We start from the raw sequence: 26356 nt of genomic DNA on the forward strand, positions 1-26356 counted from the left end.
TGGCTCCAAAAAGCAGTGTCACGCTTTAATACAGACTTGAAAACATACACTTGGGACTATAATGTAAAAATAGCAACTGGCTAAGCGATTACTTGTCGCTTCTATTTAAACTGACAGTACATGCATGCTCAAAGATCACACATGATGAAATAAACTATGCCATGGAGTCTTCGCTGTCACTGGATGTGTCGCAGGTCCCCTTTTCCGGTTTCAGTGAAACTGCGTAATCATGTTCATGATGGTAGTGCTGATGACCTAAATCGTAATTTGATTTTGACTAGCTCGGCTTCACACTTATGCAAGCAAGCTCTGGATCATAAGTGGGCCATGGGTTATTACCAGTTGCAGCTCGCGGTGCTTCCGCAGACGTAGTGGGTGTCTGGGCAGGCTCCTTGGTCCTCAGCCTTCGAGCGGGCGGTTCTTCTCTTGCGGCATCTGGCTCAGCAGCCTTGGCTGCTTCAGAGAGGCGCCTTAGGTTCCGAACAGGAGCGCGTGGCACCTCCTGGGCAATATCTGCAGACTCTGAGCCACTCCCTTCTATGCTGTTGACAACTGCCTGAGGTACTCGTGGCACACTGAGAATAAAAAAAAAAAAGTGCAATGTCACAGAGTGTGCAATGTCACAGAGTCTCACACTTTTTAAATACCAAAGGAAATGGTGGTATGTGCCTTGAGCCATCCCACCAACAGCATGAGACACAAATACCAGGACAAAATGTTTACTTTTCATCTAAATGTACAAAATACACAGACAATAAGCATATTCAATAAAAAGAAAGATGTTGCGTCAACTTTTTCACCAATGGGAACAAATCTAGGCAGAACACTGGAAGTGAGCTTCACCCCAAGCCACCTACGGCTTCGTTTGAAACTTGTACAGACAGTTCTTATTGAATGTGAAACATTGGTGTGCAACGCATTTGCTTCAAGTTAGCTGTATGATACCACTGCAGCCAGAGGTCTTGCATCGGTCTGTCTCCTCTGGCCCTGCTTTCAAAAGGAAGTAAGTCGCATGCCCAACTACTTTTCTTGTCCTCTGTTCCTTCTCTAATCCAACAAATGACACTTGGTGCCTGTGTTTCAGTGTTGGCCGAATACATTTAGCCAGAAACTCTGTACTCAATACTGAAACTCTGTAAGAAAACATTTTTTTACGGTGTGTTGCCTACAGGCAGCCACCATGGAACCGATTTATGGAGGAGTATCGTCTACATGCAACACTCTTACATAAAGAAATAAGAGTGCCAAAAAAAATTAAAATGAGAAGGTAGAGGGCCTTAAATTGGTCTTCAGCTAATGTAAGCTTGATAAAAAATGACACCAGCACACTCACCTTCTGGCTGGCTTCCTCTTTAGCCAGGGTATCCTTTTCTTACGCCGACGGTTTGGCTTCTTCATGGGCGCAGGCTGTTTTTGTGTGCGTTGCTCTGCAGCTGCAGTAACAGCAGGCGACATCAACTTTGGTCGTTTCTTCTTTACCTCCTCAACTTCAGGTGTATCTCTTGGGTGGCGACGTTGCTGGCGCTGCTGCTGCTGCGGCTGCTGTTGCTGCTGCTGTTGCTGCTTTTGTTGCTGCTTTTGTTGCTGATGTTTCTGCTGCTCTTCCTCCTGAAGGGGGAATCCCCAGCAATTTATATTATGTAAGTGTGAATAAACATTGCATGCCAGGAAGTGCATATGTTAGAAGAAATAATGCACAATAACCCCAACGTGCATACTACATCTGCCACTCCCTACCGCCAAAGTCAGGGCAGGGCTGCAAATATAAACACATTCTCAGTAATAAAACCTCAGCCTAATGTTTTGAGGATCACTGCCATACATATACAGCATCCAAGTGCAAATTTAAAAGCGTTTTTTAAGCGCTGTCGCATTGCCTTGGAGGTGCCGATACGCTCTGCTAGTTCTAACAAAATCTTTCTACTGCGCTATCTCCTCTCTGCTTCATTGCAATCTGAGCTGTGATTCTGCAAGAAGACTGTCAATTTTTTCCTCTCAGTTTTGTGCAAGGAAGTTTCTGAATCTTAACCCCTTTAAGTACGAGACATACAAGTACCCGGGGAAAAAAAATTGATTACTTATCATTTAAATGTGTAAACTACACCGAGAAACACCACCAACAAAAGGAAAATATTTTGCCAATATTTTTGCAATAACATCAGCCAGAAACAGTAAGCAGGCTTCACCCCAAGCAACCGGTGGCATTTCTTTGGAACTTGTACAGACAGCTAGTGCATTTGCTTTACATTATGTGTGTCATATCACTGCAGCCGGGGGTCTTGATCGGTTTGTCTGCTCTGACACTGCTTCCTCATTCTGTGTTCCTGCTCTGAACCAACAATTGACACTTGCTGCTAGTCATTCAGTGTTGGCCGAGGACATTTAGCCAAAAACTCCGTGCTCAATACCAAAACAACCGCAAGAAAAAAAATTTCTTTCTGGTGTGTTGCTTACAACACTCATCCACAAAGCAGCCTAGCTTAACTTTTCCCCTCTTTGGTTCAGCTGGATGAGAAATGAAACTTGACGCTGCTTGAGATGACAGGAAAAACGTGCATTACATTATGGTACTGTACTTAGACATTTGCAAAACAAAATTCAAATTATCTAAAGAAAAAACATCAGGAAGGAAAAAAAGCAAGGAGATAAGAGTTCAATCAAACCTCAGGCTCTTCATCCCTGAACTGTGGCTGAGTGACCAGGGGCGTCCAGCGAAGACACTCAGGGTCCAAGATAATTCTCCGGTCCCTTCCAGAGTGAACCTTTGCCATATGCTCACTGAGCATTTGTTTGTCGATGCTGATGACTATGCTGTAACAACATGGAGAGCACAAACAACCCCAATGGTCAAACACCACCAAAACAGTTTTCTAGTGCAGTTTCCAGGAGCTAGTACACTCACCGGCTCTTCTCACCACCAGTTTTCTTGAACATGTTAAGATGCTGCAGTGTAGTTGCAATGTCATGAATATTAAGACCAGTTGATGAGGACAAACCTGAAGTGGAGAGAAAAAAAATAAAACAATTACATCTACTGTCCCAAGAACAGAAAAAACTATGAAAACATAGCAAAAGACGCACATTGAATAGAGATGTGGCTGTCTTTGTAGTTATCGAGGAACTCGAGCAGGATGCTTTTCCAGTAGGACATGTAGCTGATGCGGCCCAGGTCAGAGAGGGGTTTCTCGGGTGTCCCAGTCAACCCCTCCTTCCGTGACAGCAGGTAGCCTGTAAAAGTAGTTGGAATATGTCTCAGCTAAGCACTTTATGGTGCATGTAGTAAAGCACAAGAAAGAGTAAAGATCTTACTAAAGTCAATGAGAAAGCGTCCAAATCCCTGCCTCTGGTACTGTGGCATGGTCATGATGCAAGACACATTGTATCTCTGCTGACAGTGCTTCTCCTTAAAAAGAAAAAGAAAAGGTTGGTTAGTGCTAGCATGAGCAGCAGACACGAGAAGCCAAACATGCACATCCTATCAGTGTGTTATAACTCCAAACCTACCAACCAGTAAACTTTAAAATTCGTATAAATCTTATGGTCATGACACCCAGAGGGATGGGAAATAGCACATTCTTATTTTTAAGCGTTCCCTGAGCACATAGTAGGATTGTCACAGAATTCGCATAATTCTTTAATTCTCCACCTACCCCACACATCTATTACACACGCCTATTAAGTTTCACTCCACTAAGAATGAACTGCAAGCCTACGCGCCGCTCCTTTTCGCGTAAACGATAGCAAACATGATCTTTGGTAAATCTAGAGCACGTTGAGCTATGTGCAAACGTGACGGTTGTTTTGTGCATGATTAAACTGTCCGCCAGAGAAGATGACCGCTGGTGGAGTCTGAACCATGGTGGCTACACACCCAGTCTATGTGAAGCTGAGTGTGTTCGTGGCTGTTGTTTTGTGTGCAACTAAATTGCTTGCTGGTGAAGGTGACCGCTCTAGCAGAGTCTGAACTACGGTGGAAGCATGCCATGACTACGTGAAGCCGACTTCGTCCGCAGCTATTGTTTTGTGTGTGATTAAATTGCCTGCTGGCGAAGGTGACCTCCAGTCACGGAGGAAGATTATTTAGGAGTAGAAACTCCCGTCAGCACGAGCGCGAGACCAGATAACGTCACATTAGTATGCGCCGATGGGGGCTACACACCCAGTCTATGTGAAGCTGAGTGTGTTCGTGGCTGTTGTTTTGTGTGAGACTAAATTGCTTGCTGGTGAAGGTGACCGCTCTAGCACAGTCTGAACTACGGTGGAAGCATGCCATGACTACGTGAAGCCGACTTTATCCGCAGCTATTTTTTTTGTGTGATTAAATTGCCTGCTGGCGAAGGTGACCTCCAGTCACGGAGGAAGATTATTTAGGAGTAGAAACTCCCGTCAGCGTGAGACCAGATAACGTCACATTAGTATGCGCCGACGGGGGCGCATACCACTCGGTGCCTTGCGGCGCGTCATGCAAGCAGCAGCGAAAAAAAAAAAAAAAAAGCCCAGCGGGCTGCTCGGGCGCGTTCCCTTCGGCGGCGCCAGTGTCTCCAGCTCAAAGCAGACGCCAAGCAGACGACACGGGCGTTCGGCGTTTGCTTCAGCGTGCACGTCGTAACGTTGTTTTTCTGGGCCTTTAAGTGAAACAGCAACTGTTCTTGTCGGTGTCTGTTCGAGGGCCATAATACTAACAGCGTTGATACGTGCAGTGTACCCTTGTTCGGAATTTGCTAGCCTAAGATGGGAGATGGGACGCGTGAGTGCCCTCAGTAGAACTTGTGAGGCGCGCGGCCGAACGGGAGCAACACACGTGACCGGTTGTCTTGGCAACCAAGACGGCGATAATTTCTTTCTGGGCCGCCAGCATGATAGTGGCTCCGCAGGCTTGTGACATTTTGTGGTCAACACAACTGGCAGAGTTTCCACTCCTAAAGGTTTCTTGCTCCGGCCTCCAGTGGAGTCTGAATGAACCACGGCGAGAACCAGCGTGCGCACCTATGCTTCATGTGTGCATCTGAATGGCCAGAGGTGGATGCCGACAGCTCGAGAGGTTTATAAAAATGAGCTTACAAGCCGCATAGGTGTGGACAGACTGTCGACGCACCCGGTTTACTGCACATCAATTTTGATTCTGTTTGGTTTGTACCGGTAGACATAGATAGTTCATTTGTTTATGCTGCAGTGTTACTCCTATTCTTTCCAATTGTCGCTTTCCTACTTTTTCTGTCTAACCTATTCACAGCTACTACTTAATAATGCCAGTTTGCTTTGTGGTTTATTAAATTATTGCACTTTGCTTGTTTGATCCGGCCTCTGTCTCATTCACGATGGCCACTGTCGAAAGCCAGGCACCAGACTCCACACCCCTTATGCCACCATGGAGGAGAGCTAACTCATCGACTCAGAGTCGTGACAAGGATACATACAGCTTTATTATATGTGTTGTTCATTGGCAGACGGGCCAGATAATTTACCTTTAGACGCAGCACTTGGAACTTGAAACAGGAGAGACTGACAAGTAACACACGGTTTTATTATATATCACAGTGGCCTTTATAAGCGGCTTTGCTGTTACTGATTTCACCTGCTTCAGGAATTCGCCTGAATAAACATGCTCGACGCAAGTACCCCGAGGCATCCTTTCGCCATCTAAAGAGTTCCAACAGAAGGTTCGGAAACCAATGGGCGAATAGTCTTCACAAATAGAATTTATTTTCCCTAAAACTTCACGTAACATTCATAAAATTATAGAATGAACCCTAATTTGTATACTTTACGAAAAAATCAGTAGCCCTTCCCCTGTCGATGACATGGGGGTAAGCAAAGCTTGTGCGTTTCTTCGGTGTTCCTTGGAACGAATTGCCCTGACGAGTAGCACGTTGTGCTCGAACCACAACTGGTCACACGCACTGCAGCTGGCTCCGAAGTTCCAGCTGAGAAAATCGCGTTGAAACCTGGCCTTCACACCCGGGAAGTTGGTGCTAGGATTGCCGAGGCGTGCACCACTGTTGTCGGGTTCCTGGAGGGCAAGACGACGCTTACGTTTGGCCTCAACATCGCGCTCCGTTAAATCGGGGTCCATGGCTTTTCGCTGACCTTTTGCCTGGGCTACGGAAGCCCTCACGCTAGAATTGGCACGTCAACAACAAGCACTTTCTCAAGCGCGTTCATTCTAGATGGATTTCCATAAAATTGCTTCAAAATTAAATCTCTCTGTTACGTAAATGCGGCCTCCCCATTACGACGTCAGAAGAGAAGTGAAATTCTACGCTGAAATGATTAGCGGCAATGCAGCCAGCTGTGGAAGCAGATGAACGCAGGAGCAGTGGCACGAGCGCAAACCGAGGGGAACCAACGAGCCAGCTGCAGAAGAAGACGTTGACGCGCTCGATCCAATGCTGTTGATTATAATTTTGTGCGTACATGGACACCACTGAAATCTGAGTTATAACAAGCTTCGCTTGAAAATTTTAGAGAGATAGCACGTATGTTACTGATGCAGAGAAAGCATAACACATATACAGGGTGTCCCAACTGTGATTCACCAAAATTAAAAAGTTTATTCAAATGCTACATAGCTGGCCGTTTGCCGTTGGTACGTTTGCCGTTGCTTAGGCATACTCAGATTATTTTTTGCATTCCTTCTAATTACATAATTAGTCTGAATTAATCAATTTCTCAAATATTATAATTTGATAAGAAGTGTCATAGAAAATTGTAGAGCAACATGAAAACATACTGATGCAGCTTTCTGTTGCTGAATACTTGCTACATAAAAGTGTTTTTTCGAGCGTGAAAGAAGCCCACGAATACATGCAAAGTTGCCGCACAACTGGCCACTAGGGGCGCTTTTGTGTGTATTGGGAGTTTTTCATGCTGCTCTAAAACTTTATCATACACACTTTAAATCTAATTATAATATTTGAGAAGCTCAGTAATTCATTAAGACTAATTATGGAGATGCCACTGATTGATGCGGGGGGCCAACTTCGTGGAATTACTTCCATGGGAACGGCAACAATTTCAATTTCCCAGATGGCACTGCAGTTGCGGCGAATGCGGCGGCGAGGGTGCAACATTGGAGGCGGAGCCCAGCGGAACGGTGCAACGTCATAGGCGGGATATTGTGAACGGGCGACAATTGTGACTGGCCAAGACAGAGTGATCAGCTTCCCTAGTCAGGTCACCTAGGGAAGACGACTGCTTTATAAGAGGACACATTTGGTGTCCTCACGTGTCCTGACGTGTTCTGATGTGTGCTCAGAAATGTAGTGAGTTGAGACATTCAAAGTGCTCCCACATGGAGTGGGCTTCCATATCCGGAGCTACTGTAATTATGTAGAATAAACCCTTTTTCTCTCGCTCCTAGTCCCGGACGTGCTCATCCGAATGGCTGAAGGATCACCAGCCTAAACACTACCCCGAGTCCCAACAACAGAGGAACATGCTAGGCACGCATGCTACAGCTGTTGGCCGGTAGCCAGTGGACCCAAATGACACTGCTAAAGCTTTCAGTCTACCCTGTGCATGCAATCTCAAGCCCGATAACTGATGAGCCACTCTTACGAGCATACCAGCTTAGCAGCGAACTTCTTGCAACCGTTTGCCACCTGCTACCATGCCAGCAATTGGCAAATTTACATTGCAGTCGTACTGCCTTGGCTGCTAGGCCTAACCACCGCTGCTTCACTGAGTGTTGGCACCTAAAGTTAAGGTTTCGTGCTGAGTCAAGGCAACTATTAGCAACAGTTCTATAGTTTTCAGAAACCCAAGAAGCCACCTCATCAATGAAGTGCCAGTATGTAGAACCATAGAGGTATTCGTGATATGCATAGAGAATTTTTAAAAATTGCCTGTAGCAGGTGTTATACTTCTAGTGCTTTGGCTGGAGTTCTCAACGAGTCCGAGACATTATTTAGATGAGAAATCGATATGCATAACCTACTTATTAAAAATTTTTATTAATTGTAATTCACTACTTCACAACTCCCATTGCAACTTACAAATTGTAGCTGGTGAGTTCGCAAAGCACTTTGAACGCAGTTTCAAGATATTGATACTCAAAGTGTGCAACAAAACACATGGACATTCCGGTTGCTTTAGTGTTTCGAAGCATAGAAAGGTGTTTGCTTACAAAAGTAAGTGAAATAAGAGTGCATTTTTACTGCAAGTTTGATGACAGATCTCGAAACCCATTCGGTTAATTAAATTGTTAAATGGGAATTTCAGTTAAGTCGTAGCAGTTCCACAGTCCCAAAATTTTTGCCTTGTGTGACCAGATAATTCAAGCAGCCAGCCTGCTGCTTCCTGGTTAAATCTTTATGTCTCTGCCCTACGAGCAAGCCTACGCCGCGTTTCATCCAGCACTCATGCAAAGCCGTTCCCGGTACTAGGCCAGCTGGCTAATCAACCGTGGAACCAAACTCCGCTTCACAAACACAGCATTCAGTTCAGCTTGTGTACACCTTATGCCCAATATATGATATAGTCGACAGTACGAGCACATTAAGAGCGAGATTTACATGACAGCTACCCTCCTGTCAACCCCACCAGCTAGACCTAACCAGCACCACTTTGTCGGGAGTCAGTTCCCAAAGTTGCAATTTGGTGCAAGTCAACAAAACTCTTTGCAGCAGCCATATGTAAGGGCAGTACGGCATTCAAAAGACAGAGAAATTGCTTGCACAACAAAAGTGAGGGCACAAGCAGGATGAATGGCAGCAACATTATTTGAGGCAGCTATATTTACGACAAATATTGTTTAACTGCGCGAAAAAACAGACCATAGAGACAGCATAGAATGTTTTTTCGCGCAGTTAAACAATGTTCGCTAATATGTACCAACTCGCCCAACAACAAGTTCTTCTAAAATCTATTTACGACATCGCGAGTGCAGATTAGTCCGAAAAATGGAGCGCCAAACCATGTGGCATTCGAAATTTCAGTTTTGCAGTACTTCTCAGTAATGTGCATCAGCAATGGAGTTGTGCCACCCTAGTGAAACCTTTTATGGTTATTGTTTTTGGATAATTGGAAATCCCGCTTAAAAGGAACTTTTATCTTGGTCCGAGAGACTTTGAATTTATGAGGTTTTACTGTAGTTAAAAATTCAATTAGTGATTTTTTTTTAATTCGGCAATTATGCATCTTGATTTCTCATGCAAGTAATGTCCACCGTTTTGAGTACTTAAATCAAATCAAATTTATTTCCCAGAAAGAAGAGATTCTGGAGAAGTTTATCTAAAAGCTGTTATGGCCAGCTTGACTGGGCCAATTTACAAGGCAGTTGGGACTAGAAAATAAAATTGGAGCCAGCTCAAGAAATACAATTATGCTATCTGCCACGGGTGATGTTTAAAAATTATGTATAATAATAATTTTTAAAATATAAATGTAAACTGAATATGTACAGACGGCCACAAGTTTACGGACCATGAGATCTCGGAAAACGAATTTCTGAGCAGCCCGTAACAGTAGCCAGTAAAACCGCATGTCACAATGTTCGCATATGCTAGTAAAGGAAAAACTAATACCAGATTGTGTTATGAGGCTGCAAAGATATTGAGCTTTTTCTCAAATCTCATAGTCCGTGAAATTTTGTGGTTGACTGTACGTCACGCAGCATCTGAAGTTTCAATCGCGATAGGGTACAAACAATTGGGCACAATTTTACAACAGGCCAGCAATTATTTAACCTTTAGCTAAATAGAAAGTTTTCTATTTTCTAGACTTGATGATTGCTACTTGTGATGGTTCAGCCTTAGGGCACACCAGCAGAGCACAGAATAATAGTTGCTATGACAACGTAAATGCTGCTGCATGTGTGTGTGTCCATGTGATAGCACTGCAGCTTGCACATTAGCACACCCTCTGTCAGTAGCAAAATACAATATGCAGCATTAAAAAAAATTGGTGAATGCTATTACTAAACCCCTGTCATGCCATCACGAGTTTGTCTTGGTGCAAGTGACTTGGCAACTTTAGCATGAAGCACAGTATAACACAGAAAGAAGGCGTAGTTACAATAACAATGTCATTCGTATACATTCAATGACCTGTCTGAAAATAATGCTGAAACACTGTAGCAGAACAAAAATTGTCACATTATGGAAAGTTCACAGAGCTGTTGCTTAATGATGTACTTCACACGTCAAAAGTCAAATAGGGCGAATAAAAGTAAAACAAGATTGGATGCGAAAATTTATAGCATTATGCAACGGCAGAGAACCAACTATGTTCATGTATACATCTTCACAGACTGCACTAATTTCCTTGTTCACCAACGGTATAGATATGTCAGGAAAAAGGAAGCAGCGGGTACATGCTAACTAGGTTAACGAGCACAGGTGCTTGCAAAATCAATTTATTTTTTTAACAGCGACTACAAATTAAAAAATCTCTGCAGTACCTGGTACCTCTCTGCATTTGAATGCATTTTGCCATGCCAGAGAAAAAAAATGTGCTTGCTATGCAATCATAGTGCTACCATAGGTACAGCTAGAAAACGAGGACATGGAAAGCATATGTATACCTTAGAGAAGTATCCCACCAGGTGGCAGCCTTTCGCATCATTCTTGGTGAGCACATAGAAGAGAAAGGGCTCCACATCATAGTAAAGGGTCTTGTGGTCCAAGAAAAGTTTGGCTAACAAGCAGAGGTTCTGGCAGTAGATCTTGCTCACGTTTCCATCGACCTCAAACACAGATACCTCACCCTTTCGGTAGATCTCCGTGGCAGGTGGGTGAAACCAGGTGCACTTGTGCTGGGTACAGAACATGCACAGACACTTCTTACAGCGAAGAAAAGGCAAAGACATGTTTGGTAAAATTTTGCCATGTATGTCATTAGTTCGGTTAAGAAAACATTTAAGGAAATATAGGCATTTCTGGCTTTCCCAGGGGCTGTCCATTCTTTCTCCAAACATATGTCCCTGTGGTCAAGTGCACCACGGTAACATGGACTGCGTGCTAGTACTGTGGCCAGCATCCCTGCACAATAGCCTCCAGCATAAATGACACGGATAAAGTGAGGCAACTGTGAAGTAGAGGCAGTGCGACATCCCGATTACCAATAAGTGCTGTCCTACAGAATGCATTCAAATGTTTCTTACTGGAGGAAATTTGTAAATGTTGCCCTTTAATGCTAAATGAATTCGACAAATTGCCACATGTTGCTGGCCCCTTTAACAATTAATCGTACAGTTACACAATTTTGCGGGGGGGGGGGGGGGGGGGGATGCAAATATATACATGGGCATTATAGGAGACCTTAAGGCTTACCAGGTGCCTAGACAATATGCTTCGGCTCTTCATGTACTTCAGGCAAAACTCGCAAAGGAAGAGCTTTGGAAGCCTAAACAAAGCATGGAAAAGGTAAAAAGCATTACTAAAGAAAACACTCAAAACAATATTGACTGTAATAAATTTGTGATGGGCACTTGCCCTACCTGGCATACTCCTGGGGGTAGGGCGATGAGTACCAAGTCTGTATTTCGTACTGGCCAAACTCAATAGCAGCGGGGCACCTTGTCTGGTGGTCAGGTACAACTATATCCTGGCCCATTGTCTGTGAAAAATATCAGACAATGCAACACCATGTTTTAGAAATAAGGGCCAGTATGAAAAGTGTAAAACACTAAATTGTGAAGTAAGCTTGTTATTTCAGAAGTATTGGCCAATGCATTGATTATTTCGGAGAAGTCTCAGGGCAATGCTAACATATGACGCTAAAGTGGAGGGAGTGCCCAATGAAAACAGCTGTGGAAAGCAGCACATATAAATGTGTTGATTTTTTTTTTTTTTTTTTAACGCCTTATGCAACAACACAGCACTGGCAGTATGTCTGCAAGCCCCTAGTCGCTACGGCACTTGCAGCAAGCAGTGGTTTCATTTTAGTTTTCTGCCAGGCAAAGTCAAACAAGTGCTATGATACTGTTGAGAATGAAAGGTGTTTTTACTGCAGCCTGTGTGAACCATCAAGCTCACCGGCTACAATCTGATGGATGATTAGTTGCGAGCTTGCTCAATGGTAACAAAATAATCCGGAAACATGTATGGCAGTGAAGCATGCCTATTTGGATTAAAATGCATGTCCTACCACTGCCACACTAAGATAAACGGCACGAGGCTCTGACCACTCAACTGCAAGGCTTATCATTGACAGACTACTTTTAGTGCAGATTCTGCGCAAAAGAGAAATGAGAGCAACAGATTTATGAAGCCGTACTCATGCAGTAAACATTTGTTGGTTTTCTTGGTCATTTAGCAATTAGACATTCAGATAATTTGTACATTTTCCCCAGTCATGTAATTTGAATTAACAAGCTTGTACTATATATATCAGCACAACAAATAGCTACCTTGTGACTAGAGACTGGACCCTAAGTGTGATGGTTTACGGCCGCTTGTATTTTATGATGTACCTCCTAATCATTCAGAAGCAATGCCCTCACACATCACCCTAAGCACGCACCTTACTTACGGAACATGGAATAGTAATCTATCTTCAGATTCAGAAAGACTGGAGACAAAAACTACCGTATTTACTTGATTCTAACGCGCCCTCGATAGTAACAAGCACCCATTTTCCATGGCCAAAAAAAAAAAATCCTTTACGGTACCGCGCACCTCAAGCTTTCAAACAGAAATATAACTTTCTCTCATTTGGAAAAACAGATTTACTCACGATGCGCTGAAGTTGCGATGAATAAAAAAAAAACGCAGTTTCGCTCGAAAGGCAAAGCATCGAATGCGATAGCAAATTAGTAGACTGCTATACAAAGTTAGGATAGCAGTTTTATTGGCCATTAAACTTGCAAACATTCGCTTACTAAACAAATTAACAAGCACGATGTCACGTGCTCACAAGCACACATGAACACATCTCGCTCGTTGATCGCGGAAACGAACTGTCAAAACGCTGGAGTAACGAAGCACGGCAAGCCAATTGACCTTCGTGCTAGTATGCCTCTCACTTCAATGCGACCTATAAGCGGCGAAAACAGCGCACGGCGGACTTTTCCCGTCGCAGATTGCTTTCAAGATAGGGCCAACGCGATCGTATTGCCGAAGTGGATCGTCGCAGAATACGTCCTGCTTCAGTCCACCGAAACTCTACCATGTTGCTTTGCTGGCGAAAATCCTCTCCTCCTGTTTGCGCCAGTTTCCGCACACAAGTTTCGGATGCTCCGAACGCCCGTGAAGTGGCCCGATTTCCGTCCGTCTCCGCACACATGATCACTTTCCTTTTAAATGCGGCATCACGAACTCGGCACTTCATGCTGAGAGCAGACGCAGAAAACGGGAAAAAAGACGGTAGACTAATGCTTAAGCACGTGCACTGCAGCACGTGCTTTAAACTTCAAAACCTCGCAGCTCGTGTTCTAGGTAAGGCAGAGCAATAAGGTTGGTCATACGGCATTCCTTGAATTATACAGAAGCTATTTATACCCTATTTAGCAAACTCTAAGGAATAGATATTTTGCAAATCTTTGCAGAAAATTAATGGACTATTGCAGAAAATTATAACCGAAGGAGATACACAATAATGAACCTCATGATTGAAATAAGCACATAACATTACATATTTATTTATTTATTTCAGTATACCCTAAAGGCCCTCAGTTGGAGGGTATTACATAGGGGGGAATGCAACATCACCAAAGCTAACTTTAAAACAATATACAAGGTAAAAAAAAAAAAAAGGGGGGGGGGGGGAGGCGAAAAACATTAATGGCAAGCACACTCAGCAAACAGGAATAAAACATCGAGGAAAAAAAAGTCGAGGAAAATAAAACATCGGAAAATAAAACATAGAAAATAGAGGAAAATAAAACATAGAAAATAAAACATCAAGTTGTGTTCTTGTGTCAAATTTTTGTTTTGTGTAATGCAGAACAATGCCATGGTTATACAATGCAAAACACTGAAATTTAGCACTACGAAAAAAAAAGAAAAGGAGAGCGATGACAGGGAGAGCATGGTTGAAGAACATTTAGGGCATAATATACGACCGAACAAGTTTCTGAAATTGATTAAAGTCGAGTTCTGTTGCAATGTCAGACGGCAGGTTATTCCACTCGGTTGTAGTGCGTGGTATGAATGAATGAGCGTATCGTGATGTGCGGCAAAAAACGCGTTTTAGTTTGAAAGGATGATCATGACGAGGGAGTATAGCGGATGGGGTATGAAAAAAATCTTCATGAAAGAACGGGTGGTGATAAAGCTTATGAAAGAGTGTTAAGCGTGCTAGTTTGCGACGAACTGACAAATTCTCGAGTTCAGCACGCTGTTTTAGCTGTGTGACGCTAGTTGTTCGTGAATAGTCAGAAAAAATAAATCTCGCAGCACGATTTTGCAGTGCTTCAATATCATTAACAAGGTACTCTTGTTCTGGGTCCCATAAGGCCGATGCGTACTCAACCTTTGGTCGAATTAATGTAGTGTATGCTAGTTTCCTAATGTGGGGTGAGGTGTGTGTTAGACGACGTTTGATGAGGCCCAGACAGCGGTTAGCAGATGCTAAAATGGTTTCAATGTGGCTCTTCCACGAAAGATCACTGCAGAACCGGAGTCCTAGGTACTTATAACTAGAAGCAAACTCAACGTTAGTGTCGTTTAATACGTAGGAAGTCTGAAGTCTAGTGGTTCGATTAGTAAAAGACATGAATTTAGTCTTTGAGAGATTTAATGACATTAACCAAGTATCGCACCAAGCGCTTACAGAGTTAAGGTCAGTTTGAAGAGCCTCTTGATCAATTACAGAAGAAATATTACGATAAATTACGCAGTCATCTGCGAAAAGTCTGATTCTGGATGAGACGCTGTCTGGTAAATCGTTAATAAAAACAAGAAAGAGTAATGGCCCAAGAACGCTGCCTTGCGGTACGCCTGATGTCACCTGGCCACATGAAGAGTTAAAATTGTTTACCGATGTGAACTGCACCCTGCAAGATAAGAAGTCTTTAATCCATGCGAGAACTAGAGGATGAATGTTATACCTTGCTAACTTTGTCAGTAGACGATGGTGTGGAACACGGTCGAATGCCTTCGAGTAATCAAGGAATATTGCGTCGACCTGAATACCAGCATCCATGGATGAATGCAGGTCATCAATAAAGCCAGCTAACTGAGTGTCGCACGAATATCCCTTGCGGAAACCATGCTGATACTTAAAGATTAAGTTGTTTTCTTCCAAATAATTGATAACCTGTGAGTGTATGACGTGTTCTAATAGCTTGCAGATTGTACTTGTTAAGGATATGGGTCTGTAGTTGAGGGGTGAAGAACGCTCGCCGGACTTGAACACTGCAATGACCTTAGCCATTCGCCAATCGCTAGGAATGCTCGAGTTAGACAAGGATTGTGAAAATATTGCGGAGAGTATACGCGATAGTCCGTCAGCTGTATTTTTAAGAATGTTGTGATTGAATCCATTGTGGTCACACGTAGATGATAATTTTAGTCGGCTCACTATATCACTATAGTGAGCCGACTAAAATCACTATATGTGTACAAGTTTCCAGCACGATGCTTCGAAGAATAAAGATTTTAAAAGTTTTTGGTCAAAGGCCCACATTTCCCCTTAAGCATGAAAGTGCGAATATTCGAAAATTTCGAACATGAATAGAACCATTTGGTTATTCCACAATTTGACATTAAACATTTTGTCACACTGCAAAACTTTATTACATATTTCACTGCCCCAATAGTTTGCAAATCAAGGTCTTTAGGTATATTTTCAGCTACTAAACTTCGCGATTTCGGGCTTGTGCCATACAGCTTACTTGAACCACAAAAGTTCCTTTGCATTATGTTTTACAGCTATGAACAAGTCATTCAAGGACAGGGTTCAATATACCGACTGGCTGACATTGGAAGAGAATCAGCTCACTCCAACCAAATGCATCAACCAAATGCATCAAGCATGCTTCACTGAGCCAGCTGGAAAACTGGTGCGTGGTGGCATGGGATGAAATTCCGCCATCCATGCCATCCCATACTCTGTAACTGTTGTTTTCTGTTAAATCTATTCTGATCCATCACTCTAGTCACCACTGTACAGCAGTGTACAACGTGATGATGAAGTAAAAAATCATACTTTTTTTTCTTAGCTGCACAGATTTTTTTCAGCGGTTATTTGGCTCTATGGTGCAGAAACCTGAATGGACTAGGGCTCACCGCGTAATAATAGGCTCAGAGTGACAGCATTTTTGAAGAGATGACAGCATGCAGCCACAGTACAAATGGTTTATAATTTGATTGATTCATGGGGTTAAACTCTTTCCCTACCGCACCCATTGGGCATCGTCAGCCTGCTATCGATGGTTTGAAACGCCAGTTTCGAGACTCCCATGCCCCTCACAGACACACTGCACCATGGGACATGAAGGATGAAAACTGTATTTTTGTTTCCTAAGCAGTTCGCTTTCGTCCCGCTTGGCAGTCAATTTTTAACATGCTACGATGTTTCGCAATCGTGAAAGTAGAAAGCAAAAATAACCGCCTCCAAAAGCAGCACACACGCTTCGAAAGATTGCAGATCTCGCGATTCCGCTGTGTCTGCTGCCTTTTTGTCGGACTTTGACTCTGAGAGCAACGACAACGCAAACCAGCCCAGAACATCGGCAGCCGCCGCCCGGTTTATTTCGGTGGTTGCTTGTCATTTGGAGTGCTTGATAGAACTTATAGAAACTGCAAGAAATGCTACAACAACAGAAGACTGAGCAGAAAACAAGAGTTTACTGCAAGACATGCAACATTCCACTATGTTTACGATCGAGGAACTGCTTCACCGCATGGCAAACCTAACTGTAGTGCTTGCAGTGAAATTTATGTAGTGAAAATGTTCAAAGAAAAATTTTGATTTTTTTTCAGAGATAGTCCCAATTAGACGGCAACGCATTTTGCATATATCATAGTTTTTGTTACATTTTTTCTCTTAATACATACAAGCGTGTCTTTACAAACTTTGTTCAATTTTGTCCCACAATCTTGATCCTGGCAATTTATATCTTTTTTATGACATGCATCTCGTGAATAAAACTTTTATATATGAAAAGTGCATTCATTCTGCTTTTTGTCTATGTATTACATAAATATGGAATGCACGAGTTCTTTCAGGAAAATAAAAAAACCTGGCGTAACCTACAAAAAACGCCTATTTTCCCCACGGTAGGTAAAGAGTTAACGTCCCGAAGCAACACCCATCCAACTGACTTGTGATTCGCACGAATTCACAAGAGAGAAAAAAAAATAAGAAAAAGATTTAAAAGACTCTCTTTGCTGTAGGTGACAAAGGACGTTCTTGGAACGCAGGAATCATGTTGCCGTGCTTATTTCAGTCAGGATTAAGATGTAATAGCTACACAACTCTGGAGGTGGCAGATGCAGGAATTTTAGGAGGCCTTGTAAATTTCTTGTAAAGGCAACAAGCTTCCTGCCTTTTTGTTCAGCTTATAAATTAAAATGCTGCCTTCATCCTCTTCACTAACAGTGTCAACATTTGTGGACACTTTTTCTAAAGCCAAGTTTTCCCCAAGAGAAAACTAGCGAATATTCAAATCACGCGGCTTTCCCAACCTGAACCATGATTTAGTCAGCTTCCAAAGGAGGATGCCATATCTCGGCTCAGGTGGCTGTTAAAAAAAGAACATGGCAGCAAGCGTTCTCGCAAATCACAGTGTTCGCTACCAATATCCACAATTATGGATAGTTTTTCTAAATCTAAGTACACTTCAGCAAAAAGTTACGAGGCATTCAAATAGTGCGATTTATCAGGCTGCATCACGGTTTACCCTGCTTCCAAAGGAGGGCTCCATATGTTAGCTGACATGGCCGTTAAAAGAAAAAGGGTGCGAGCACCTCAAGAGGTGTTTTCACAACTTGTGGAAACAGCTTTCTGGCTTCAAATTGATTTTTACGTCACCATTTTTTTTTTTTTTTTTCGTGATTCCTTGCCTAGATTGTTTTCAGTAGGGAAGAGGTTATAAGGATGCTTGCTTCATGCTGGCCCAACGGTGGGGCGCAAAGAGCCAAGTCAATCATGTGCCTGCTAAGGTCGCGGCAGTTGCTCTCCAGCAATTTAATTTCAGAAGTCAATTCATTACTCTGCACAAATTAGCTGAATCATGTCTAGTATAGCCGGTTATGAATATTCCTCGAATGCCTTGCTTGAGGATCAATCGTCTGAATCTAACTTGAAAGTTAAGTATTCCATTTTTTATAATTACCTGTCTAATTACTACCCCGGGTTAATGATGGCACGAGTATGATTTTTTTGGTCAAAGGTTTTGTGGGGCAGCCGACCTGGGGGAATTTCAAACTTCCATTTTCTTGGCCTCTTGGCCATTTTCCATGACTCCTCTTGGTAAAACAAGAAACTCCCTGACAATTCCATGACTTTTCCTGGTTTTCCAGGTCGCTAGACATCCTGTAAAATGCACGCTCTTTTCTCAATCAAGTTTCTTTTTTTTTATTTGGCTTACATTCAAGGAAAGCTTTTTAAAATTTTCTGGCCTTATAAATTTCAGGGTCACCGAATTTTTGAGTAAATATAGTATTAACACTTTACAGCTTCCATGTTCAGGAACCTTTTTAACCATCAGCTAACATATGGAGCCCTCCTTTGGAAGCAGGGTAAAACGTGATGCAGCCTGATAAATCGCGCTACAGTCGACGTCCGATTTCCCGGACGCCCGAAATTCCAGACATGCCTGATTTCCCGGACTCATCTGTGGCACCGTCAAGTTCCCCATAGAGTCAATGTATTAAAAAGTCCAAAATTCCGGATGCTTATAGCCTTCGCCATCCGATTTCCCGGACTTTTTACTGTTAACCGCTGACCCAAAGTCACCACCGACGCCGCCACTTTGGTTGTTTTCATATCCTCGAACCCACCATACTCGCATCGCAGGTGTGGCCAGCAGCACCGCCGCACCGCGCCGCGGCTGCCATAACCTCGAAACCGCACGTGTCAATCCGTTGCCAGCCGTAGCTTAGCCACGCCAAACCTCACTGTGTTCGTTCACGTGTTGTTTTGTCAGCTCTGCCAGCTCTGCGGTCGTGCCTACGGTTGATCGTTTGCTGCTGCGCGCTATCTTCAGTTATCACGTTTCCCGACCTTCAGCATCCACCGAGTTCCTAGCTGTTTCGTGCTGCGCTTTTCGTCGAGCCGATTCGCCGTTTACAGCGATGGCACTGACTGCTCCTTCGTCTTCGTCCGCGCCTTCGAAGCGCACAAAGCCCCCTCGTAGGCTCACAATGGAGAAGAAAGCCGCCATCATTGAACAAGTCCAAAGCGGTCGGTCGCAGGCAGTGGTGGGGAATGAGTTCGGAATTTCGAAGCAAACTGTTTCGGACTTCATCAAAAACAAGGCGAAGATCTTGGAAGTGGCTGCCAAATCAACCGGGGCTGGAAAGAAGAATGCGAGTCAGGGTGTTTACCCGCAGCGCGAGGAAGCGCTCCTCGTGTGGCTCAGTGCCATGATCGCTAAGAAAATCCCGGTGTCAGGCGACATCCTGAAGCAGAAGGCGGAGGTTTTCGCACTTCAGATGAACGTGAAGGACTTCAAGTGCAGCGATGGATGGCTTCGCAATTTCAAGAGCCGCAATGACTTGAAGTTCAAGAAGATGTGCGGAGAAAGCGGCGCCGTCGACGATTCCGTTGTCGCCAAATATCGGGATGGAAAGCTGCAGTCCTTGCTTCAGCAGTTTCCACCTAATGATATTTTCAACTGCGACGAAACTGGACTGTTTTACAAGCTGCTGCCAGAGAAAACGCTTGCATTTGCTGGTGACCCCTGCCACGGCGGCAAGCACAGCAAGGAGCGGCTCACTGTCCTCGTTGGCAGCAACATGTCAGGCAGCGAGAAGCTTCCGTTGCTAGCAATAGGCAAGTCGAAGCATCCAAGATGTTTCAAAGGGGGCAGTAACTCTGCCTGTTCTCTATGAAGCTAACAAGAAGGCGTGGGTAACGCAGCAGCTATTCGAAGCGTACGTGCGCAAGCTGGACAGAAGGTTCGAGCAGCAAAATCGAAGAGTTCTGCTGTTTGTGGATAACTGCGCTGCGCATGGCCACATCAAGGACCTAAAGGCTGTACAGATTGAATTTCTGCCGCCGAACACCACAGCAATCCTGCAGCCGATGGACCAAGGCGTGATTCATAACTTGAAGCATCATTACAAATCACGCGTGCTCAGCCGCATGGTGCTCTGCTCCGACAGCAGGAAAAGCTACGCTGTTGACCTCAGGTCTGCCGTCGGCATTCTAGCGGAATCGTGGAAGGCGGTTACGCAAGAGACTTTGCGGAACTGTTTTCGCCACGCGGGCTTCACACTCAACGCCAAGAAGGCCGTCTCGCCCAAAGTGGCTGCGTGTGTGACGAACTGCCGGCGTGTCGATTCCAGCCGGGATAACCTTTGAGGGCTTCGCCGACGCTGACAAAGACCTCGAGCTATGTGCGGAGTTGACTGATGACGACATTCGTCAAGTTACGGAAGATTCCGACAACTCCGACACCGAGAACGAAGAGCCAGCTCCTACACAGCCAACGAGCTCGGAGTTGACGCGAGCACTGATGACACTGTCATCGGTGTACAGAGGCAACATGACGTCGACTGAAATTGAGGCAGACATTGAGCGACTTCTTTGCGCCCAAGTGCTGACCTATGAGGTAGCGCCGGCCACGTCGTATTTTTTTTTTATATATATAAAAGGCTCTTTTCAGAGCCACCTAAACGATGCATTGGCGGAATAGCAATGAGAATCTTGTACTCCGGCCGTGACCCTCTCCGTCAGCGAAAAATACCTACCAAAAAGGTGCGTTTTCACGTGCACCCGTTTTTCCGGACTGCCCGATTTTCCGGATGTTTTCGCGGTCCCTTGAGGGTCCGGGAAATCGGACGTCGACTGTATTTGAATGCCTCGTAACTTTTTGCTGAGGTGTACTTGGATTTAGAAAAAGTCTCCATAATTGTGGACATTGGTAGCGAACACTATGATTTGCGAGAACGCTTGCTGCCATGTTTTTTTTTAACAGCTACTTAACCTTTAACTTTAAAAAACAAAAATATGTTTCCTTACCTTTAACGCTATCTCCTGTGCTTTCTTGAACGTCTTCACATCTTTATCAGAGACAGATGGAGGCAAATCTGATGGTGTATCACGAGCACTCCCTGAAATATGAAGAAGATTAGTGACAGATACCATGTCAGTTATGTGCAATATACACTAGCACTTCTGTAGTATTATTACAGCCAGCTCCATCAGCTAGACATCTGCACCATTCTTGCAAAACTGTGTTTTTCAGCAATATTAAACTTACTACCACAAATTCTGCCACAGTTTTTGCATTGAAAGTACTCAAATGAATCAAATGATAAAAGATTGGGCTTATAAGGAAGCATCAGATTGAAGCTAACTCTACTTTTCCTATTCAAATACATGTGAAATGCAGAAATGCTGATAGATGGCAAATTCCATAAGCAGGCTTTCCAATACATCTAGCTCGTTCAAATTAAGATGATCAAGCTCTGCTGGTAGAGCACTGTTGGAGTTCAGAGGCATGTGTTGAAAATCTGGATGCATGAAGAATAGAGGGTGGTGCCATCACTGCATGCTTATGTACGATTACAGCGCAAGGTCTAGTATCTTGGTTAGGTAGGATGAGACACAGTAACAATCAATAATTACGACGCCTTCGTGGCACTGCCACGTACTGTACTGTGTAGAGCCCACGTGTAAGGATGTCAGAAACTTCGGATGCTGGAACCCTTCACCATCCGATTTTCCAAACTTTATGCAATAACCACAGGTCCAAATTGGCAATAATCGAAGCCACCACTGCCACTGTTTTGATCATCTCGCAGCCATCGAACCAGCCCTCTCTCACTCCGATCCACTAACAGCCGATGCCATCATGGCAACGCTAGGCTTAACTGCTTCAACATTCGCTACCAGGCTTCCTGCAGTTCAGTGCCCTGTTTTTCATTGACAGAATTCACCGTTGTCAGCAATGGCACTGACTACATCTTTGTCATCCTCGCCAATGGCTTCGAAGCACGGAAAGTATGGCAAGAATAAAGCATTCCATAATGCCAGTTCTCGGTCAGCTTCGCTACAATACAGCGGTGGTACGTGTATTGCGGTGACGCAGGCCAAGAGTGAAAAAGGGCTACTGCCAAGGACACAGTATGTAGTCCTTAATTATACATGCATGCACCTGCTATCTCCTGTCGCAGTACTAGCTCGAATATGCCTAATAAGTGTACTGGCAGGCCTTCAGAGCTATTTCGGATGCACCAGCGGAGATTTGAGACCTTGAGGGCATTAAAAGGCATGCATTTATTTTTATGACCTGCCCAATTTTTCGGGCGTTTTCGCAGCCTCTAGAGAGTATGAAAAATTAAACGTTTACTGTATATAGAGAAGGGCACTTGCTAATTTTGCAGATTGTCCCCACTATCTAAAAAAAAATTGGTTGCATTTCGGAAAGAAAGCTTATAGACTGCTGGAAGCATAACCTTAATTTAGGACCTCAACTTTTTTACAAGATAGCCGAAAACTGGCAAAAAAAAAAAAAAACACAAATTAATCTTTACAGCTCTGCACCCGAAACAGACATCAAATTTCCGTAAACTGTATCAGCTTAAAGCTTTATGTTAAATTTTTACATTGTTAGGGGAATTCTGCTAAGTACTCAAAAAATATATATATTTCAGAGGAATGTGTCGTATATCAATTCTGTTCACTTTAGAAGTGCAACTAATTGCAGTTAATAAAATAGTGTAAATTTTCATTTCGCTATACATTGGCTGGCACGGACAATCTGTGTCGTGCGGCACGTTGGCAACGGACCAGGCGATCTGGAGAGCCAGCACGTGCGTGACGCGTGGGCACGATTCACAGCAGTCACTGCCGACCAATCTACCAGACGCGTGCTACTCAGGCGCCATCTCGTAGTCATTGTCGCTGCACTACGCTTTTCTTATCACACTTTCACCATACCCTCCTCCGCTTTCTGCCTCATGGTTCCGCTGCACCCTCCTCTCCACTTTCCTCCTCGCGCCTTTCATACCCCGCTGCGATCCGCATTCATATTTCGCAAGCATCAGCGGCCGGTTATGCCGCTGATGCTTCCAGCAGGAACGGCCGCCTAAGAGCTGAGCTCTAAAAGTGCTTACTAAAGTGCTTAAATAGTTGTGAAGAACTACGGTTATCTATGGCTAGACAGCCCCGAAGAGTAAAGAGAACATTGCTGCACATCTCTGATTTTATGATACGTAATTTCACACCTCACGAAATAAATACCAATATACTTCCAAACTTTTGTCATTTCGACTCCTCCTGACTGGATTTTTTGGCTAATTTGATCCAGATCGAAGGTCCAAGCTGGTCCCAAATGTAGGTCCCAGCCATACATTTCTTTAGGCCAAATCGTCGGTTGATGTTAAAGCTCGATATACCTAAGTTCAACGTAATGAAATTCTCTAAATACATTTTTTATAAATAGAACACCATGTATTTCGAACCTCAATACAGTCAAAACTCAATATAATGAACCTTGATTTAACGAAATTCGTGATGTAATCAAATATTTTAATTTCCCGATCTTAGTTGCATTGAAAGCTTTTTTTTTTTTGCAATTTGACGCAGTTAACTTTGTGACACAGTTTTGATTTAATGAAGTTTTCGACCATTTCAAGCATGTACTTGGAGCCTGTATGACTAGTAAATCTAGTAAAAGACGATAAAAATGTCATCCGAGGCACAAAAAAAAGTTATTTCAAGTGTCCTTCTGTATGAAATGTTTGAAAGCACGCGCATCTTGACGGGACACAGAAGGCTGGAAACACCACTGCGCCATTTGTCGCACTGCTAAACAGCTAGCCGAGACCGCGGTGCAAGCGGCAGCTCACAGCGCTCAGAGAAACACAGGAGCTGACAATCAAGCATGCTCTGGTAGTGAAGGGGGGGCAAGAATGTGTGACTGTGTGCCTTCTCCTCGCACACCTCCCTGTGTGGGCCACGTGCCAATTCTTGGAGGTAATCACTCCGCTGCAAGTGCAAAGGCTCAAGCGAAATGGTTGATGTAATCTCAAGTTCCCGAGACTGGGTGCAAAGCGCTCACTCACGTGACTACGAGTTTGTGGTTATCGAGTGGGATACGTTAACGATCACCTGAGCACGCGCGACACCAGTAAAACTACGAACCTTACTTTGTGTACTTGTTTCTTTGCTATCGCCACTATTTTTTTTTGTGGGCGCTGGCTTTAACTTGTGAGTGCAGTCAGCTATGGCATCGAAGATTTACAGTGCCGCACGTCAATGCATTGCTCAAGGCATGATCTGAAGCACATGCGCTGGCGCTGATAACCATACTATTATGGCCCAAATGCCAAACAAATTTTTTATTATGTTTTACATGCCAAAACCACATACTGATTATGAGGCACGCCATAGCGGAGGACTCTGGCTTAATTTGGGCCGCCTTGGATTCTTTAACATGCACCTAAATCAAAATACACGGGTTTTTTCTACGTTTCGCCCCCATCAAAATGCGGCCGCTGTGGCCAGGAAACCAAGAATGCTCTGGGAATTTGTGATACTGTTTTTAATGCTGAAACTTAAAACCTCGAATTAACGAAATTCACGCTCGGTGCACGTGGACACGAAACCGAAACTAAATCCGGCTTTGCAACATTTATATGCTTTGCCACATAACACAAATGTATTGCAGCGAAGGTAACTAAAAAAAAAAGTGTGGTGAAGCTGATTTTAGGAACCCGGCCATCACTGCGCAATAATTCATTTTTCTTGCTAAATAATCGTGTGTGGGTTGTCATTTAATGTCATTTGTAAGTTAGTTTACTAGTTCGAATACATTGAAAGTGGGCACACGTTTCATTTCGGGAAGTTTAAAATCGGGTATACACTGCCAAATGAATCGGCGTTTTGTTTTGCTGTTTTTCTTGTGGCTAGATCCCGTGTAAAGAAAAAACTGCACGAGGCACGCGTGACAAAGAACAGTAGCCACCTGCCGCCACAGCTTCACTGCAATACTCGCCTGCCCGTTTCACATGATAACACCGGCGCACACTCAGTTTCTTATTCCGGTACCAGCAAATCTTCTAGGTCGTCGCACGCTCCATTCACAGCGATCGCCACCAACCCTATTGCAATAAGCATCTTTAACTTATCTGTTTTACAGCGCCCTGGACGTAGTGCTGTTGGAAGTGTACTGCACGCTTTTAGTAGACGATAACCCAAACGTGCTGGCGCCGTCTTATGGCGGCCCGAGACGCGCCGCCACAAAACGAGTCTTAGGCCGCCGGAGCCCCACCAGCACGATGCGCATCAGCGTCTCGTACTGCAACTATTTGCGCAACGTTTGCATTAAGTAGACAAACTACAGTTGAGTAAGTCAAAATCTTTACTTTGTATCATACATTTTCCCCTTTGGTACCTGTTTTCTTCAATTTTTTTCCCCCCAAAATGTATAAGCAAGATTCTACTATATTTCATCGGTCCCGTCAGGGTCAAATTAACAGAAGTCGACTATATATTTGCACACCTCTAATGTAAAATTCCCATCCCTCGACCTACCCAAGTTCCTCATTTATCACCAGTGCACAGAGCAACCTAACTGGGTATAGCTCCCTCATCACCATAAGTGCACTATGCTAAACACTGCAATAAATGCAGCACAGTTTTGAAACCAGCAAAAAACAAGTTACAAAATGAGCAATGCAAATTACATTTGAGCAAATGGCATTTCCACATATATATATTCCAGCAGAGGGGGGGGGGGGGGGGGGGGGGGGCACCCAAAGTTATACTTACGTGTCAATTTTGAAGTTCCTTTTTTTGAGGAAGACCTTGAAGTAACAAGACAGTTTGCAGGCCGCTTAGCTCTCAGTGGTGCTGCCAGCTTCACATCTTTCCTAGTTCCAAAAGTGCATGACCAATGAGTGAGAAAACATCAAAGCACTAATTTTTCGTTTAGGGTAAGCACAAAAACTTCAGCCAAAGCAAATGAATGCAATATGTACGGTACAAAGCTCAAGTTTGTTTAAGAAAAAAAATATTGCTTCCTGTACAATCACTTGATTCTACCAGGACAATTTTTTTTTTTTCGCTGCTGCCATTGTTAAAAGGAGCAGAGATCTATACAGCAGCAATTTAATAAATCATGCCTAAAAACAAGCAGCAAGCAGTTCTCAATTGCCTTTTTTGAGATCTGAAGCAAAATGGTTTTAGAGGTCATGAGAAACCTACACCGCCTCATACAGTGCCACCATATAAGCACCCACTACCTCTCTCCGTACTGCGCCCATTGGGCATCGTTAGGCTGCTATCGATGGTTTGA

The 26356-nt window shown here is 43.8% G+C and overlaps 1 protein-coding gene across 21 annotated transcripts in view; it reads right to left on the bottom strand.

Annotated features, from left to right (window-relative positions):
• LOC119436613 (histone acetyltransferase KAT6B) overlaps positions 1-26356 on the bottom strand; it is a 133898-nt gene that overhangs the window by 46228 nt on the left and 61314 nt on the right. For all 21 annotated transcript variants that reach the window (XM_049659181.1, XM_049659168.1, XM_049659146.1 and 18 more), the window contains 11 exons: positions 25831-25931; positions 21073-21164; positions 11438-11556; positions 11271-11343; positions 10523-10753; positions 3310-3403; positions 3082-3228; positions 2903-2996; positions 2664-2811; positions 1334-1608; positions 340-575 (listed from right to left, as the gene is read on the bottom strand). In XM_049659181.1, the coding sequence (XP_049515138.1) occupies positions 340-575; positions 1334-1608; positions 2664-2811; positions 2903-2996; positions 3082-3228; positions 3310-3403; positions 10523-10753; positions 11271-11343; positions 11438-11556; positions 21073-21164; positions 25831-25931 (1610 nt within the window). The remainder of the gene's footprint in view (positions 1-339; positions 576-1333; positions 1609-2663; positions 2812-2902; positions 2997-3081; positions 3229-3309; positions 3404-10522; positions 10754-11270; positions 11344-11437; positions 11557-21072; positions 21165-25830; positions 25932-26356) is intronic.

The sequence above is a fragment of the Dermacentor silvarum genome, chromosome 1, assembly GCF_013339745.2.
Source record: "Dermacentor silvarum isolate Dsil-2018 chromosome 1, BIME_Dsil_1.4, whole genome shotgun sequence".
Classification (NCBI taxonomy): Eukaryota; Metazoa; Arthropoda; class Arachnida; order Ixodida; family Ixodidae; genus Dermacentor; species Dermacentor silvarum.